The sequence below is a fragment of the Lytechinus variegatus genome, chromosome 2, assembly GCF_018143015.1.
Source record: "Lytechinus variegatus isolate NC3 chromosome 2, Lvar_3.0, whole genome shotgun sequence".
NCBI classification, from domain to species: Eukaryota; Metazoa; Echinodermata; class Echinoidea; order Temnopleuroida; family Toxopneustidae; genus Lytechinus; species Lytechinus variegatus.
Window position 1 is genome coordinate 77,283,517 of NC_054741.1, and position 20,604 is coordinate 77,304,120.

Genomic DNA, 20,604 nt, shown 5'->3' on the forward strand with positions numbered 1-20,604 from the left:
GAACATCTGAGTTTCGAGATCGAACTCCACCACGACCAGCATTATGAAAAAGACTTCAGTATGAAGAATAAGGTGACGATTAAACAAGGCTACGGTAACCATGAATATTTCAACGATATCTTACTGCAACGAAAGGCGAGTAGCGCGTCATCGTCGTCGACGACATCAGAAGATAACATGAGTCCAATTCTCTCAACTCAAACCCGTGATCACAAGTCCTTCTCAGTTGGCGACGTCGGCAAAGATATTGGTGAGCCGGAGTATTTTCGAACGATGTCGTCACCGTCGACGACATCTACACCTAAACAATCCCGTACCGAAAATCAGCTTGTACGTTCAAAATCAGATCCTCCACTGCCCTTGGACATATCGCCGATGTCCTCCCCGTCCCAGCATCGTAAACATTCGAAAGATGATGGCAATGATAAAACTAACCGGCGCACCGGCAACGGAGGACGCTCCCACAGTATGCCAGTTGCCCCAAAGGCGTCAGTAATCCAAAAAGTTCGAAGCGAACACCATCACTATCACCACTACCATCATCACTTGGGAAGTCTGAAACCTTTGAGTTGGAAGTCATTGTTTGGAAAGTCACAAACACCACATGAGTCAGAGAGTTTGGATGAAGTCGATAGTAGTGGTCACATCGATGTTGTGGTTGATGAGTCGGTGGTCGAATTTGAAGAACAGAGTTCGCTGGAAGCCATTGATACAAATGAGGTAATTTTTATCTGTCATGACTGTCTTGTAAGCTTCAAAACCTTTCTTTAAAGGGCAAGTCAATCCCCAACAAAAAATATGAATAAAAAAGAAGAAGAAGAACTTAGTCTTATATAGCGCTTTTAAAATCCATATCAAATTAAGCCCTTAGAAAATTCGAAATATACAAACAAAAGTGAATTAGAAATTATATGAAAATGGAGCCTTTTTTAATATGTTTTTTTCATGAGATAAGTCTTTAAATTGGATCTGAGCAATGTGGTATTGGGGAAGGAAATCTGAAAGAGAATTCTAGAGACATGGGTCAGAGCTTAAAAAAGATCACCTTCAAAATAGTTTTTGCTTTAGTTTTTCTTGAAATTCCATCGAAATCGGAGGTACAATGAGAAAGTTATTGCATTTTATAGTTTCGTTTTTTTTTCACAAAGCATTATGCCCAGCACGGTGATAATTATGCAAAATGAGAGTTGATAAAGGCACACTCACTATATTATAATAAAGTATTTTATATTTCTTTTGTATTCTATCTATGTAATCAGGGCCCTGTACAATGAGTATTATGCTATTGTTACGGGGGTGCTGAGAATTGTCACGGCCTTCCAGTTACAATAAATAATCCTCCATGGCCATGCAGGTCAATGTTATATATATATTATTTATGTTTTGCAGATTTGACAATAATTATTATGGAAGCACCTTTATGAATCACAATATATTGCAATATTGACAAACACACATGTCCAGGGAGGAATCAAACCTTGTTTCACATTTATTGAAAAAAAAACAAGATATTCAATATTCATTATAATAAGGTAACGCTATAAAACATTATTATTTTCAATATCAAAATCAAAAGAAAAATAGAGGGAAGCCATTGGTCTCCTCGTTTGCATACCAACCAAGATGATAGTTCCATGAAATTAAGCAAAACTTTATAAAACGTTTCATAACTTCCTTTAGATACATCAAATTTTCGTGAAAATTTCCAGCGTTATCTCTATCTGTATGTTGACGTACAATCACCAGCATCTGGTTGTCGCATTATCGGGTCATGCTACTTTGATTTTTTTTTTGCTCTATTTATTCAAATCAAATTTTTGCTGAGATTGACATGCATTATGAATTTGAGTTTTAGTACTCTTTGTTGAACATAATAATGTTTGAATAGATTGAGAAAAATCAAAGGAGAATTTCATCCTGAAAAAAATGGTTGTTATATGAATACCCAAAATATAATAAGAAATAGTGGTGAAGATTTGACAAAAATACATCAAAGATTAAGAAAGTTATTAGAATTTGAAGTATCTCATTTGTGAAGTCATAAGCAGCTGCCCCATATCTTTCCCACTGTAATGTAGTTTGGGCAAATACGTACCAAAAACATTCCTGCAGCTAGCAGCTAATACCTTGCCGTTCATACGCGTTGAATCGATAATCAACCCTCTTAAGCTGACGAAACTCCAATATATCAACAAACTTCAACAATGTATTTTAAATAGGTCTCTGTTAACTCCCAACTTCCATCCAACTTTAGTGATAGTTTTGTACCTATTTGAAATGTCCATGATTTTAATACTCGCTCCATTCCAAAGCATTGACAAATTATCTTCCAGCACAATATTCAGTATACCGGTCCTCGAATATGCATTATCTTCATGAGAAAAGTCACTGTCGGCATCAATTAAGTTTTAAATATAATAACAATAATAATAATCGCCAATTTTTATAAAGCCCTTTTCCCAGACTCTGGCTCAAAGCGCGTTCAGCATATTATTAACCCGGTCATTGGATTCATTTCAATCCCGCACGAAAAGTGCACAATTTCCACTACCGGGGGAGCATTCCTTGCATTCATGGCAGCCTCATTATGGCGCTGGCAAAATCAAACATACAATATCTTTCGCATCCTACCGGGTACCTGGGTCGAGAGTGGCAAGAGTGGCAAAGTGTGGATTAACGCCTTGCCAAAGGACGCTAGACCGCGGTGAGATTCGAACACACGACCCTCTGTTTACAATGCGAGAGTCAGAACCACTACACCACTGCTCTTCCACTTCCATTTACAAATTTAAAATTATGTTATCTATTTTGAATCTCTTGTGTAAATACAGGGGGTGCCGTTATATACGTGCCTTTCTCGTAACCAGTTCTATACAATAATTGTTGTTGCTACTTTTTATCATATATGAATGCTGTACTTATTATTATACAAGTCATCCTATATCATGCGAATGAATTCATTCATGCCCGTTCTTTTTCTAGTTGCTCGCCTCTCTAGCTCTCAGTGTCCTCTCCTCTCTCCTATTCCTGCCCCTTCTCTTCGCTATTTATTTTGTTATTGTTGTTTAGTCATAATGATAGTTTTACAGGCGTATATCCCGACACCTGATTTCTGTGTTTTTACACCTTCTTCCACTTTAAGCGAGCAAGCAAGCAAGCTAAAAATAAATCATCAGAATCGCATGAAAAAAAATATTATTGTAATCGTCAGTCTTCTTTCTACACGTTCTGCATCTTTTCTCTCTATCTCTGTTTCTTCTTTATTACCGGTACTTGAAAAGTATAAGGAGCAGCCCCCAACGCTGTATGGTTCTTGGTATAATACGAGATTCTTGTTTGGCTCGGAGATTCATGACGCGTGTTGCAGGAGACCAGTATCGTTAGGCGACATTCTGAGATTCACTTTCACCACGAAATTCTAAAATTTTCATTCAATATTTGACATATTTGCCCCCCCCCCCTCTCCCCCTCCGAAACATGGATCGACGCTCCTGTTTTTTTTTTATTGTTGGCTTATCTTCTTTCTTTTTATATCATATTTTTCTTCCAGAGTGCATTTCCAGCTCAACAGCCTTTTTTTTCTGTGAGATATTAGCAAAGATACTCTTTGATATTAGTAAGACATCGGCATAATATGCGCTTCTGATTGGTTCAACCTTTCTCACGGTAATAACTTTTGACCAATCAAATAGCAAAGACAAAAAACGTTGTTTGTGGATATTTTGGGTCTAGTCTCAACTAAGGAATTAGACCTACACTTTTACGAACAATAGTCCTGTAATCTGTATCGCTAAAAGTTTTTTTATTGTTGGCTTATCTTCTTTCTTTTTATATCATATTTTTCTTCCAGAGTGCATTTCCAGCTCAACAGCCTTTTTTTTCTGTGAGATATTAGCAAAGATACTCTTTGATATTAGTAAGACATCGGCATAATATGCGCTTCTGATTGGTTCAACCTTTCTCACGGTAATAACTTTTGACCAATCAAATAGCAAAGACAAAAAACGTTGTTTGTGGATATTTTGGGTCTAGTACGGAATTAGACCTACACTTTTACGAACAATAGTCCTGTAATCTGTATCGCTAAAAGTAAAGAAAAACTCCAGCAAATTAAACTAATCGAAAGTTTGAAAAATGTCGAGGGCTGAACTTTCTGGAAATAAGGGGAAATAGTTCGAAAATTACGTTTTCTTAGTCAAATTTTAAGGTGACTGAAATTACACTAGCTAATAATAATAAACAACATGCGGTAATTAGCACAAGATCTAAGGGGATTCGTCACATCGTATATACGGTACCATACCGGGTACGGTGGGTAGGCGGGTACGGTAAATGCGTGTCCGTGTGGTCAGATCGGAACTAGTCTGCTATGCAGACTCTGAATGGCTCGTGAGGTGGGATCTGCTACTGGTTTACGTTTGCAAAGCAAACCAGCCTGAAAGGGCGAGCGTAGCGAGCCACTTCTGCAGCCTCAGTAGACCTAGTCTGCTATGCAGACTCGTTGAATCAGCTAAGGTACACACACTGCAGATGTGGGTCTACATTTGTAGACTAGATCGGAACTTGCTGCCGAGTATGTGACTTAAGTTTTTTCTCGGTGAGATTTCATTCTTATTAAACTTTGTGAAATTTGTTTTGCATTTTAGAGATGAATAAGATAGAAGGCAACAGTCACGCTAGCAGCAACCGCAACAGCGTGATTGATTACGATTGAAGTTATAAGAACTAAGTTTTTTATGTTGACCAATATAAAACAAGACAGCGAGCGCGAGCGTACGTAGGCTCACTAGGCCGGCCGGTGTGGTCGCCAGCGCAAGCCCGGGGCTGGGTGTTGGAATTGTGCTCGGTACGTTCGGTTCCATCCAAATCTCAGGCCCTGGCCTGGTGCACTCATTCTATGAACCAGTGGCGTACCTAGGATTTTTTTCCTGGGGGCCGGGGTCCTTGCTTTTTCAGGGGGGGCACCGGCCATTTATTCCGGTGTGTGTGTATGTGTCACATGTCAAGGGCGGACCCGACTTTCGTCAACAGGGGACGGGGCCCGAAATTATCTTTACCTATATTTTCTCCGATCAGTCACTTCTTGACTTAGTTTTATTCTTATAAAACAACATAAACATGAAATAATCTTATAAAAAGTGTGAGCGCGAAGCGCGAGTGATTTTTTTTTTTTACTTTCATGTATTTTGTCCTAAAAATGTAATATTCTGGGCAATGTTATATGTGATCCTGAACAAGATTCGTATGTAACTAGAGTAGATGGTTACTGCGAACGCCAAGCACGAGCAGAAATTTGTATTAACTGTTCTAGCATTATCGAAAAGGGACCTGTTAAGGACTGCTTACAGTTACCCACTAACGATAATACGAGCGCGAAGCACGAGCAAATTTTTTTGACATTCCGACCTAAAAAATTGTCATTCTAAGCACTTTTTGTATTAATAAGTGGGATAGGTATGTAACTAAACAATTGATGCGAGAGCGAAGCGCGAGAGGAAGAAAATTGAGATTTTATAGACCTAAAAGCAGGACACTCTATTCATATTTTGTAATCATAAATAGGATATAGTTAATTGGGTATCATTAATAATGCGATCATAAAGCGTGAGCAAACAATTATTGTTTACTCTGATGTGAAACTGGATAATTAAAGTACTGACATTTTGAATAAAGAACATGCAGGCTATCGCACATGTTGTAGATTTAGACCTAGAATCTGGGCATTCTGAACCTATTTGTTTAATGGAACATTATGGAATACACGTAGACTATATGAACTTGGCAAATCAAACAGTGTGACCACGCAGCTTGAGCTTAAAATGCGGATATGTAGACCATAAAACCAGGGATATGCCCTGCTAAAACGGACATTTTACAGAACACTTACATTTGTAAAAGAAGAAAATAATGAAAGCTCGATGTCCGAGCTAAACTTTGTTTTGTATATTGACTTCAAAACTTGCTCCATATCAGCCTATTGAGCAAGATATGAATCTCATCGAACAGGCAATTCTGGCGCGAAGCGCTAGCAAAAAATTTATTTAGTAACATGAAAGATTTTTTTTGCAAGTCTTCCCCTCACATTATTTCATTCACTCGTCTTCCTCTTATTTTCCTCTTCTTCTTTTTTCTACTGTCTTTCTTCTTTCTCCTTTTTTTTTGCTCTGCCAATTTTTTTCTGGAGGGGCACCGGGGGGGCACACCAAGTCTCAGGGGGGGGCATGTGCCCTCCCCCCCTCCCGTAGCTACACCACTGCTATGAACAAGGTTATGATCACCCAAGGGTTCATTACCATCCTGCCTGTGGGGAATCTATAGTACAGCATCCTTGATTACCGCTTGATTCTTTTGGTGGGTTTAAAAGGGCGCAAAAAATTATGAATATAATAAGCCTACCACATTGAAATATATGCTGTAAAATACAAAATGTTTATGACAAACTTGCAGTGTCAGGTTACAACTTGAGCATATGAACACGCGCCAGCCAATCACCTTCTTGTAACACGAACGTATATATCTTGAAAATCACTTTCATACCATGTTTGGTTCATAAACTGAAAATGGTAAACATGAATGTGATTGGTTCAGCTTATAAAATGAAAGTTTAAAATTGAAAAAAAAATGATATAAAAATTAAGAGATTAAATCAACAAATATATAATAAAAGCTTTTCTATGTTATTTATTCAAGTATTCAATCCATTTTTTATTATTATTTGTTGTTGTTTTTCTATTTTGTGAAAATGATACTTTGTATATAGTGTTTTTGTTTGGATTTTTATGAGCAAATAAATTTAAATTGACATAGGCAATATACCACCAAGCCACCCATCATGGTGGCTCAGTGGTAGACTGCCCATCCTATAAATGGGAGATTGTGGGTTTAATCCCCTGTAGAGTCATACCAGACTTACAAAAATAGGAATGCCATTTTGCTTGGCACTCAACATCTAGATTTGAGAAGGGTAAATATGATAATCACATATTATGCAAGGCCCACCGGTAGAGCAGTTTTATAACAGAAGTGGCTACCATGAGTAAATGAAACATTATTATTTATTATTATACAAGTACTATAAAAGGGTTTTCAATTTCTTACTAGACATGATACCTTGATAGTATTGATCAATTTCTTACTAGACATGATACCTTGATAGTATTGATCTTGAGAGATTTGATCCATTCTCAAAATTGATACAATGCCACAGTAGGAGTGCATCAACATAAAGGGGTAGAGAATTACCTCAACTGTATACCTAATGAAGTTAGTCAAAGAAGTGTGTTAGCGGGGCTCCAGTTTGGCCTTATTACACACATGATCTGCAGGGCTCATCTAAAATGGTCTTGTGAAGTAATACCAAGGTAGTGTAGACTCAGTCTGAAGCAGTCAATTTGCCGCAGCTTGAAGTTTGGCAGCTTTTGAGTATATGGGCCAAGAATTGAAATTTTTATGAAAATGGGATTCCAACCAAAAAAGCATTTAAGGAGTAGCTGTATGTCTCCCTCTGTTGGTAAGTTACCTTCTCTTCATTATACACAGTAGTATCTACACCACACAGTCAAAAGTTCGAAGAAATGGGTGGTTTTTAGAAAACCAACTATACTACTGGCAGTATAGTGTCAAGTAATAGTCATGCATAAGGAAGCCTAGTCAGAAATAATTGTCTTTTCTGGGGATTTATTAACAATTTTTGAGATTTTCCTATCATCCCCAGAGACATGTTCTAGTGAGTTTAGCCAACGTAGTTCAGCAGAACAACCAATTGTACCAAGATTGTGTACCAAGATTGTAGCTCTTGGTCTAAAGAAAGCCTTGATCACATTCACATCTGGATTGATCTGAAATAATTACATTTCTGCATTCCAGTAAAAGAATACTGCCCAAACTTGAATGTCATATTGTATGCAAAAATGTTTAAATGGCAATAGTACTGTCTTTGTAATAAAAACAAAAATCTGTGCGAAATGAAAATAGAATGATGGAAGTTGGAAAAATCAGATAAGATCATAAGGAAAGAGTAAGTTATGGCTGTTTGAATAATGTAATCACTACTAGTATATTAAAATTATGGACATATTTTGATTGTATTTTGCTGAATACGGGTAAGAAACTACTCTCTGATTTGTTGTGTACTTCATGTAGTTTTCTCTCTTAAGCCCCTTATGCATTGGAGCAGTAATCAAATATGATTATGATTAATTTGTTTAATACTACACTTACACATATGTTCCATGTACTGTACCTCTGTTATTTGTTAAGAAGGCTGCTGATGGAAATAAAGTACTTCTTCAAAACCATTCTTTTTATAAAAGTTAATCATAAAAAATTATTTTAGAATGAATATGAAATAAAAAATCACATTTGGTAATAAAAATTTGGAATTCGAACATTTAGTGGTCTAAATGTTAAATGCCCAACTTAGAACGATGGCTTTTTTCAAAGACTATATGAGAACAATTGAGTGAAATGTGAAAAAACTAGAAAAACTAAATAAACTGCTTGATGTATGATGTACAGTATGTGCTGTAAGTCATTCTGTTTTTGTTTATGTCTTATTTGATTTAGTGATTTGAATATGTCATATTTTGATTTTCTTGTCATTGCCTATATGTACATGTAGTTTGATTTTGAATGTTGTAACATGGATATAATAAATGCACATGGTCATGCGTCATGAGCTCGCCCCCCAAAAAGGGTGGTGCTGTTACACATTTTCGCTTCGTGCTATAGTAATTCTTAATTATTTTCAAAACCATAGAGGCTATTCCAACAAATTTAGTATCATTTTAAAGCTGAATTATTAATGCAATAGCCTGGAAAGTTTCATTGCTGTAGACTTTTTAGAACTTGAGTTATAGCTCTCAAAAGTCAGGACACCAGAGGTGATGAGGGGTGGTGCCGGAAGCGGCGCTCCCGGAAGCGGCGCCGCCTGTACAAAGTCAATGGGAAAACGCAATTTTTGGTGCAATTTTGGGGAAAGCATCAATATTTTTGTCAAAACTTGGCCTAAACCTACAAACTTGGTATCAAATTGAAGCTAACATACTCTACTTTACTGCCTAATGATTGAAAAGTATGTTTTTCCATGTCATAGACCTGTGTGCTTAGGTTGAAACATAAAAATCTGATAAATTTGCAATGTCTTAATTTTGACATTTTTTCAAGATTGACACATATTTGAATGACAGTTATTATTAGCACTAAACTTGCATCAATTACAAAAAAAAACACTTCCTACAATTCTGAGGGGATGAACATACTGCTCAGTATTAAGGCAAATCATCCAAATTATTAACTGACAAAGGTCAATGACCTTCAAACATCCAGAAAATGTGTTATGAATTTTAGAAAGTTTAGCATTATTTTCTTAAAAGCACCAAGTTTGTACATCTTCACTGATGTCTTATTACACATTCATGTATACATATTTCACTAAATACACACACTGACATTTAACAATAAGTGTCTGTGTGAAATGGTCAAATGGACGTAACCTACCTCAAATGCTATCATACCAAAGGACTGCATACTATATTTTGGCTTTGAACTCATCAAAACCCGCCATGGCTTTAAACTATCAAACACAGACTATGTGGATATAATGCGTGCAATTGCACTTTAGAAACTTCTTTCATGAAGCTGCAGTAGTCATATAAATTTATGTATGTTTGTACATACAGCATCTGCAAACTTGTTTCAGTCTTTACTCCTGAACCTATAGACATTGTCTCTTGCATGTCATCATCACTTGGCAGATCATTGTAATAAGAGCCTCGGTATTAAGCAAATTGTGTAACTTACATTTCAATTGTTACTTTTCCTTTGAATTGTTTATGTACCTACATGTACATGTACCATCAATTCATTTTAAAATGTTAATAACTTATAAATTCTGTTGTACAGGTCAAAGAAAACCCAACAAATGTTGGTATTGCAAGCATTATAACACCTGATATATAGTATATGATTCCTGAAAGTCTGAAACGCATGATTTTTTTGGGCTAAAGTCGGGGTCAATTTTCAGATCATTAATTGAACATGAACCCTACACAATTATATATTGTTAGAAAGGTCTGAATGTGTTCTGTCATAATATAGCATTATTTTTGTCATAGGGGCACTACACAAACTTTTATGACAAAAACCATGAGATTAAAAAAATATCAGAATTTCCCTATTCAAGTCCATTTAAAACTGTTGCCTTACACCTAATGCTATTTTTGAGTGCAGATTTGGATTCCTTGTGCAATTTCCTTTCAGAAAATGTATACTTTTGCTATCATAGGGTGTATACTTTGTCAGATAAATGTTTTTAAAGTTGAAAGTGCGTCGCGAAAGCAAAAATCACCATGTAACGCAAAAAGGGGCGACCTCATGACGCATGACCCCATATATTTTTGTTAATATAAAACTGCTTCAAGTAACAACAAATAATAAACAAAAAAAATCAGTTTATCTGTAAAAGAGTGCAATATCAATATGTAGCTTCTGAGATGGAATTCCATTTTCCAAACAAGGATTAGAACAGTCTGTTTAGAAGAATACACCATACTTTTTTTCTTATCTTCCTGGAACAGAGGTGATTGGAGTTAATAGTCTGTCTATCATGCTCTACATACATGTAACTGAAAGAACAATACCCCCCCAATAAAAATTTGATATGAATAAAAGGAGAAAAATCCAACAAGCACTACTAAAAACTTCATCAAAATTTGATGTAAACTAAGAAAACTATGACATCTTAAAGTTTTGCTCAATGTCACAAAACATTTATATGCACATCCTGGTCGGTATGCAAATGAGCAGACTGATGACGTCACCAACTCACTATTTCTTTTGTATTTTATTATAGTGAAATATGAAAAATTCTAAGTTTCTCCTCATAGGCATGTGAAACAAATTTTATTCCTCCCTGAATAGGTGAAATGACCATTATTGTAACAGTTTATGATTAAGTCAAGAAGACCCTTGTCAAATCTTCAAAAATTAAAATATTGCATAATTCAATTAAAAAACGAAAGAATTAGTGAGTGAGGGACGTCATCTACTCTCATTTGCATATCACTGAGTTGTGCGTTTATAGGCCTGTTTTGTGTGAAATAAGCGAAACTTTAGAATGTAAAAACTTTCTTATTTTACATCCATTTTTGATGAAATTTTCAGCATTATGCTTGTTTTAATTTTTCTCCATTTCCATTCAACAATTTTCTGGGGTGAACTTGACCTTGAATTTTAAAGCATTATAGGACAATTATCCCCCTCCCCCTGTTAAGATTAACCTTTCTTTTTACAAATGTATGTAACTGCCATTCTATTAAAAGGAGAAATCCTTTCACAAAATGGACAATGGAGGAGTATTTAGGTCCATTGTGATGTAGTTGGCAGTTGTGATGGTTTTGCCCTTTGCAAGCATATCCATGCTTGAATGAACAACAATTCAGAGTGTCCACAGTGAAAACAAAAATTAGAAAGTATCACAGCTACTGTACTTGGTCATGCATTGTGCCTGGTTTTTGTATTTTGGGATGGAATCAGAGTTTCATTATGTCTTACTGAACGAGAAAGTCAGATTTCTTTAATATACATGTAAGTGGTACATTTTACCATGCTTTGGCATAATTTGCCAAAATTCAGGGTTTAAACGGGATACTTCTTGCCAGTCCAGACACTCACCGGATGTGTTCTCAGAAAACAACTTATGAAGAAGTACTTGTATACCGCACATAGTTTGTTCAAGATTGTCAAGAGTATAGAAACTTGTAATTTGCATTCTGGGAAAATTGATGTTTGTATATAAACATGAAGTTCCGTCGTTTGCAGTCATTTGATTTTGGAATGGATCTCCATGTATTTGATGGCATACATCATGTAAGTATTTTTGTTCCCTCTTTCCTATTTTTATACATATTATTAAATTTGCATTATGTAACTTTTTTTCTCATTTCATAGTTGAGCTTCTATTAGTTTTGAAATTCTTCAGAGTTCAACACAGTGTAACAAATGGAGTTTTCTGTACATGTTTATTGACCATTTTACCATAGATACTACATGTACTAGTCTTTTTTTTTTAAAAGTACACTGGACATGTATAAGTACACTTCTTACTTTGTGCATGTGTGAAAAAATGCACAATGGCATTTATATACTTTAGTGTTTATTCTACAACTTCAAGAGGTGTTCTCTTTATCTCTTTAATCCCTTTTAATTGACATCCAATTAGAATTAATCCTAGATGCTCTTTCTTTATTTCTTTTGTTTGAATCAATCCTTTAATATTATCAGGATAAATGTTTAATTCTGATATAAATCTGTTATCTTTTATGTGTGGTTGAGTCTTACTCCTTGAATTTATTGGAATGCAGAGTAGGAATCAGTGGACTATTTTGTAAATTATACTCTTAAAAGTGTGATTTAGTTGTCATCAACCTCATATAGATTAAATTTTTAATGTGATAATTTGATAATTCAGTATGATAATGATGAAAATCGTAATGATGATGATGATAATTCACCAAAATAGCATTTTAGTAAATGGTCGTGGTCTAACTGTTGCCTTCAAACAGAGGGTCATGAATTTGAATCTAGCCATGGCATATTTACCTTCAGCAAGAAATGTTATCCACATTGTGCTGCACTCATCCCAGTTGAGGTGAATGGGTACCCAGCAGGTTTTGATTCCTTGAATGCACTGAGCATCGGTGATGGTAGCTTGAGCTAAAGCCGGGATAATAATAGCAGCATGACCGCTTTGTATCTTTGAGAAAAAAGCGCTACATGTATTATAAAAAAACAGCTATTATTATTATTATCATCATCATTCTTACGAGGTGCCGATTATCTAGTTGCCTATTTATTAGCACACAGATAAATTACCCCAGCAGGCCCATCTTACAGCTCAAGCTGCTAAAGGTGCTTGGTGCATTCATTCTGGTTACCTAGTAACCTGGGCTGAGTGCAGCGCAATGAGGGAAAATTTCTTGCTTAAAGAAAACCTGCCATGGCTGAGATTATAACCCATGTCCCTCTGATTGAAAGTAATAAAGAACAGTGAAGATTATAATGATAATGATGATTGCAACAATGTTGGGGTAAATTAAACCAAAGTTAATCAAAAAATATTTTGAAAGGAAGAAAGGAAATCAGCTCAAAAAAATCAACTGCCTAAAACTGAACAAACTCAAAAGAAATAGAAAATAATTATGGTACCAGTGCTGGTAGTATATTGATTTAGCTCACTTTGGCACGGAACACATAAATTATTCAAATAATTAGATTATTATTCATTAGGAATAAAGACATTGAAAAATTTATCTAAACAATTTGATATTCAAATAATTCAATTTACGATGAAAATAACTTAATTGAGATGAGTTGATGAAGATCTTAATATAAGATAAAATTGTTAGACAAAAGATTCTGATGTGAGATTGTAATCAATGAGCACATATGAATAAATATAAAGGAAAGAAATGATAGAGGATGATGATCAAATTGAAATGGATGGAAACTTGAAAGTCTCTTTATAAAACTGAAAGTAAAAAATAAAACTAAATGCATGAACAAATTTAACAAAACAAATATGCTTCAATTCAATTAGCAAAATAAATACATGTAACTTGTAAAAATTCCAATTTACTTTACAGTTTTAGAAATGTAAAAACAATAGAAGAAAATTGGAGTATAAAGAAGTAAATTAATTTTATTGTTTGGAACAGAATCCGAGAATGGACCTATTTGTCGCAACTCTCAATGTTTCTTGAAATCTTGAATATATGGTTAGATTTGTTTCAAAGATAGCGATGCATTGTGATTTATGTAGGTGTACACTGCAACCATGCATGCTGTCAAGATGATCTTAGACTATTTGATTTGTCTTTACAACCCTATTGTACCACCTTAGATAAATAGATGCACCATAAATGACCATTGAATGATGCAATTAGGACAGGATGGATCAAAAACTTTTTTGTTTGTAGTGGTCAAGATTTCACAGGTTCTGTTTGGTCCAAATGGACATTGTCTTCAGAAGTGTCTTTTTATCTTGAAGATGTCTTTATTTACTGGGATTGGTGATTCACAAGCAGCTTGTGTTATTTTATGAAAGATGCATGTCTAGACAAAATTATCAGAAAATTTATTTTATTAAACTTTAAATTAAATGTAGATATTTATGATACACCCCTTGTTCTCTTGGGGTATTCAAATGCCTATGTCCATAATGAATATTCTTTAAGAGAAATACTGATGCAAAGAGGCCAAAGTGTAGAACACATTGGATGGCAAACTAATGAGTATTAATATCATTTCACAGCAAGTCATCTTACTCAACCCTAAAGATCTCATGACAATGTTTCAAATTTGCATTCTCAAAACAATCAGCTGCGTCATCATCTACAGTAGAAATGCAAATAGACATTTGAGAGGAATTCCTCAAGGTAGATGCAGTTGTTTGCAAAGTCTAGATTCTTCTGAAAGATACTACCCATGATGATGAGACTGACTGAAGTTGGAAGCTATTTTAGGATGACCACAGATTGTTATCTATCCAGTTCAAAATAATTCTATACACCTAAGTGGTTGATTTGACCATTGACAAATGGTTTGATTGCAAGGCAAACAGGAATCTGATGCATTTAGAAGATTTATCCGGAAGTTGATTGCACACAAGAGGAAAAATTAATCTGGAGGGCAGAAAATCATTATCATGATAGCAATTCAATGGATGCAACAGATCAATACAGGATAATTTCAAGCATTGTGAGCATTACTTCAGTTGAGACTTACAAATACAGAATATCTGTTAAGAGAAATAGCCTTCAATCGGTGCTAACTTCAAGATGTTGGAGAGGTCTGGAATTGGAAGAGAGTAAACTTATGTGTGATCAATATGTGATGTTCTACTAAAAAGCTGTACATAAATCTATCTACCAAAATCAAAGAGATATATTTGTTATCAATGACTGGTTTCACTCGACATGATATTTGGCAAAAGATTTTATTTGAATGCAGGACCTAATGATTTGAACTATCTTATATAGTTATAGGAACCTTAATTTTCATCTTTATATCATTCTTCAGTCAAAGTTGGCATAGATTTATGCTCAGTAAAGAGACATAATCCAAGAGCATCGAATTGGAGGTCCAAATATTTAAACATGGATTTGATACAAGATTGACCTTATCTCATACTGCAGATTTGACGCAATATAATTTTGGAGTTCAGAAGCGGAGTATCATTCCATTATCATTCGATGATTGACAGCTTTGAACAAGGTTTCGGTCAAGGTCTTTGTACAGATCTATTCTTGGTACACAATTTTTTCACTGATTTCTGAAGTACCACTTTGTACTTGCAAATGAATTGTTTTTCTCTATTTTATTGAAGAGCTCAACTTTAGAGAAAGGCAATGGTGAGTATGTATTGATCATGATGTCAAAATAATTTATTTTTGTATCTCCTGCTTGTTACACGAGCTTGTTGTATTTAATTTCCACTTGTGTTTTGCGTCAATGCATCACATCTGAATGACATTAGAATTGTACCACCATATCAATAGGAGCTTCACATTGTGAGTGGAAGTGAAGTATTGAACAATGATTAGGGGAAGGCGGGGTAAGTTGTGACATTTTTTGCTTTTTGCATGTTAGAATTGATATGATTAATAATCTTGTCGAAATAAGTACCTTGCCTTGAAATTTAAAAATTTCAAGGCAAAAAAAAAATTCTTCTGAAGTATTTTCCACCTATATATAACTTTCTATCCCCACACTGAAATTCATCGTGACCTTTGAAAAAAACGATGTCAAATGGCTCAACTTGCCCCATATATGGGGTAAGTTTGAGCCACCTTCTGGGGTAAGTTGAGCCACAAAAACTATGTACAAAATGTATGAGGGGAGAACCAGCATGTCAATTTTTTGTTTAAAGTCTTTTCACTTGCTAATTCTCTATAATACTAACATCCTTTAAAAGGAAAAGAGCAATCATGTAAATTTGCTCCTTTCAGCCAGCATTTCAATCGATTTTTATGGTTTGTTTGTTTTTTAAGATACATTACCATACTATGGCTCAACTTGCCCCATGCTGTTTGGCTCAACTTACCCCAATTTTGTATCCACACATTTATTATGCATCCATCATATAAAAGACTATGACAAGAATGAAGATCCATACCTGGACTAATAATGTTGTTATCGTGTCTTTATTATATTTAAAGACGTGTGTGTGTATAAAGCACTTATTTATTTCACACTCTTTTTTATTTTTTTTTGCTGAAATTCATACTTTTCCCTCTAAAAAACTCCTTTTTGTTTCAAAGTTGAAAACAATGTGGTGGGGTTAGGGGTTATGCTATGGGTCATCAATACATGACACCATCACGATGTCTGACTCATTCATTATTGACCTGGGGGTGGTGGCTCAACTTGCCCCTATGCTCAACTTACCCCGCCTTCCCCTACTTTTAAATCTGAAGTTGTGATTCATAACATTTTCTTCATTTTTAGCAGTAATCACTGGTCATTGTATATTTTGCTTTACTGGACCAGCTTTGATTTTTGTTATTGTCATGCATAATGGAAGCTTAGACTTACAAGTCAGAAGAAAGGTCTATGATTAGACGAATTATGGTCTGATTCACTTCAGCTAAGCAAATGGAATCTGTAAGAAATTCTGGAATGTATAATCTTAGTCTGTTGTATTGTCATATTTTTTCATTCTCACCATAACTTTTTATCATAATGTGAGTGATTTTATTTTGGTGATTGGAACTTGGGAAATTAAGTTTGTGAATACATCATCACGGGTAATTGCTCTTACAAATAGTGGATATAACCACATTAACTATACTGGACAATTCCGGTGTACAGTATACAGAAATATATCTCTCAATTTTAATGATTCTGTAACAGAAAAAAATATCAAGTTTTATCAAGCAAGGCAAACATTTTACTTCTAGCTTTTTCCGCTTTAATAAGACTTTGATTTGTGTGAACAATTATATTTATGCTCGTGTCTTGAGGCCATAGAATTCAACAGGAAGTGAAAAGAATTTGTCAAAAATGTGTGATAAAAATCTATAGATATTTGGCAAGAGTTATTTGTGTATAGAACTAAAAGGGGAAAAAGAAAAAAATTGTGTGTTTAGAAACCAGACTGCCCCCTGAAATTCCTGACATCTGCATGTAGAGTTCAGAAACACTGAGGTAATTATACAAGAACCATAACTATTTGATTATGAAACTGATCCTATCTGGTTCTTCTTAGTTTTTGTCTTTTGTTATTTCTTAGTTTTGTCTTATTTCGTTTAAATTTCTGTTCCAACTTTAGTTTGACAATACCAGGTAATATGATGATAACGATACTGATCTGATGTAACCCCCCCCCCCCCCCCCCGGCTTCCAAGCTCTTTCTGATAGATGCTGCATAGAACTTTCTTTCATACTAGACTCTATTATTTCAAGTTGTATTAATAACAGCAGAGATTTGTGTTTCAATCCTATTTTAGTTTTATTGAACATTTAACTTTCTTTGTATTTAAGTTCTTATTAAAACATTTGTGATTGTGTCTAATGACATGTTATCAAGTTATCAAACTTAGATACATGTAGCTGCGTAACTGCACTTTCAAGATGAGATCATCATAAACTTGGTGACAATAATTAATCTTTGTTATTATAGTCATCTGAACTTCCTCTGTTTTTTACATTGAAATCACACATCCTGACACTCATGCGCAGTTAAAGAAACCAGGGCATATGTTCAGAAGTCAAATTCTAAGTAATTTAAAGTATTTACACAGACACACCATCTGATAAATTATCATTCTTTTCTTGTTTAATATAGAGTGCAAACACTACAAAGGCATTGATTATGCAGTTCAATTACAATTTGTCAAGAAAGAAGAAGTGATGGTCTTTTTATTATGATTGAGAGGAAGACAGTTATAGTGAAAGAAATTGAGAGAAAATGAGAGGGGAGGAGAAAGGGGGGGTGATAGAGGAAGAAAAAGAGAGAAAGAGAAAGAAATTGTAAAAGAATTTGAGCAAGATCCAAGAAATGCATTATTTTTTTTGTAATACTAAAAACAACAAGACCATTCATAAATCCCAAGAATCATATAAACATCATGTATACAATCAACAGGTCTTCAATCATTTCCATGGCAGCATTATATGAAAGATGTTTATTTTCAGTAAATACTATATAGTCAGGAAATTGTCTATTGCTTGATATGTACCAGTGGTCCAATCTCCCTTTGTTTGGATGTGTGTTTGAGGTGGGCGTTTGTGATGTTCTGCTATAAGAAATGGGTGTTTCCTTGTTACCATGGAAACAGAATATTGAGATAGTGTTCAGATACAATTCATATGTATCTGTATGTATATGGAGTTTGCTGAAGGAGGATCTGATCATTATTATCTTAAAAGATTGTAGTTGAAGTAACTTTCCACTTCACAAATTTAGAGGAATTGATTCATTTCATCTTTGTCTGCACACGGAGACTGAAGTACTTCTTATAGGCCTACGTGTTCTATGACAGTTGAATCGCTATTTTTAATACAGTATGTCTCCATTAGCGTCTGGTTTGAAGAAATTTGTGAGTCTCATGTTCTCTCTTTTTTTAAATTTATAAAGTTAATCAGGATTAGAGCTTACCAGATTCAAATAATTTAAGCTCTGATGACCTAAAAGTTAATTGAATGTACACATGCCCTCCGATGTGATTAAATCAGATGATTATGTGACTTATAGAAAGTTGACCACCATACTTACATAAAATGTAGCAGTATGCACATGTATGTATCATTCCTGTGAGCATAGAGCCATTTTTTTCTTCAATTTTCAGCATTTTAGATTCCTTCTTTTATGATGTAATTGTAACTTTTAAAAATTATTGATATTATTATTTGTTTGGCACCACCTGTGCCTGGGAGGCAAAAAGCAAACTAAATCACTATGACCCGCAGGTCTCGTGATATAACTGATTGGGGGTGCAGGTGGACCACTTCACTGGGGTTTACTCAGACTCTTAATGCATTGGGTTCTTAACGTGCACAGGTAGTGACTCTCCTCTACACGGGGCCTCCATTTAACGTCCTATCCGAGGGATTGATTGTTTTCCACTGTAACATAGCCTGCATCTATGTAACGGGACAGACTTTGCACGCAACATAAGCCTCAGCCATCCACCTGGGGTGGACTCAAACCCACAACCTTTGGTTTGAAGCTTTTATATTATTTTACTAGTTTTTTTTCATATTTGTAAAATCTGATAATTATTCTTTTCTCCCTTATATCTTTTGTAGGTCAGGCACACATTGAAGCGTGCATCAAATGCGATGGTTAGGCCACCCTCTATCCACTTAATAGATGTTAAAATAACCCCTGAGGTAAGTTTTAATGGAAGACTGTACATTTGAAAATATAGTTTGCATCACAATCCCATCCTAAAAGAATGCTTATTCAAAACTTTGGTTCCAGTCAGATGTTCCTCTGGAACCCCTTTCAAATTATGCCTATATTTTTAATTTCAGCTGCAATCAAGCTACTGCACACTTTTTGCACATTCATTTTGTTCATTCTAACAAGAATCATAACGATACAAGTATCAATTTTTACTGTTTAGATCATATAGGCCTGTACCTAATTATTGAAATGCCCTGAAAGTACAGGGTACCTTGTGTGATCAACAATAATTCCCTGATCTGATGGCTTTATAAAGGTATACCCATCATTCATTAACTGCCTAGGCGTGGGTGCATGTTATCATGTCAAACTTATTTCTGAGCTGGTCCTCCTACAATATACTTGTGGGGATACTGCCGATAGTTATTTTGATTTATCTATTGTTTTTTATTCAGGGGGAGGTAGAAACAGTGCTACCAGTAACACCAGATGAGGAGGTGAGTACTGCAAAATAAAATCAGACAATGTGACATTTTACTTGAATGCATGATTACTATTACTCTTTGCTCTATTTTCTTTCATGTTTGTTTCTCTTAAGTTTGAAATGTGTTTTTTAAATTATGCTTTGTCTTACTTTCAGATTAATTTTTACTTCAGACATTCCACATTGAATTCTAAAAGAAATGTGATGGTCAACCTGCATGACAAGAATGTATTATTTCCTTGTGTGGTCAAGAGACTTATATATTTAAGAAGATGTCCACCACAAGGAAGAATCTTCCAGCCAATTGATTTACTTTACTAATGCTGACAGCAATGTTAATCTGATCAGGAAGCTTTGAAAGATTGTCTCTTTTTATGTTCAACTGCAATATATGTGGGCAGAAACCTGAAAATTTTAAAAAGTTGAAATGGAGGAAAGAAAGGATTTTGTAATCCATATTTCTTTGATGACTTGCAGTAGAACAACCATTCTTAAAAGGGGATTTTTAAAATATTTTTTTTATTAGATTTGACAATTAATTGGGAAATTAATAACAAAAAATCAAACTTTTAACACTTTTAAGAGAATGAAAAAAATATCTTTAAAGTATTTGAGAAACTTTGTTTTCAGATTTAATATCCAAATTTACAATATACTGGCGGTGATAATATAATGTGTTTTATTATTTTATAGGTAAATAAAAATGATTGAA

The 20,604-nt window shown here is 34.7% G+C and overlaps 1 protein-coding gene across 4 annotated transcripts; it reads left to right on the top strand.

The window, feature by feature from the left end:
* The first annotated feature begins 318 nt into the window (after positions 1–318).
* LOC121409119 lies at positions 319–20,380 on the top strand. 4 transcript variants are annotated; one of them, XM_041600944.1, is made up of 3 exons: positions 319–720; positions 19,309–19,392; positions 19,864–20,380. In XM_041600944.1, exons 1-3 carry the CDS (start codon positions 376–378, stop codon positions 19,921–19,923), a joined length of 489 nt encoding a protein of 162 aa, XP_041456878.1. In that variant the 5' UTR covers positions 319–375; the 3' UTR covers positions 19,924–20,380. The 4 variants fall into 4 exon arrangements, 1 of the variants encoding a protein (XP_041456878.1); XR_005969122.1 differs by lacking the exon at positions 319–720 and adding an exon at positions 4,554–4,597; XR_005969123.1 differs by lacking the exon at positions 319–720 and adding an exon at positions 11,458–11,586.
* The last annotated feature ends 224 nt before the right edge of the window (positions 20,381–20,604 follow it).

What these genes read in the sequence shown, in the direction of transcription:
- LOC121409119 (XM_041600944.1), top strand. Translation starts at nt 376, where the DNA reads ATGTCCTCCCCGTCCCAGCATCGTAAACATTCGAAAGATGATGGCAAT. An exon ending in AAGCCATTGATACAAATGAG is followed by an intron (nt 721 to 19,308) that starts GTAATTTTTATC and finishes TATCTTTTGTAG; the next exon opens with GTCAGGCACACATTGAAGCG. An exon ending in ATGTTAAAATAACCCCTGAG is followed by an intron (nt 19,393 to 19,863) that starts GTAAGTTTTAAT and finishes TTTTTTATTCAG; the next exon opens with GGGGAGGTAGAAACAGTGCT.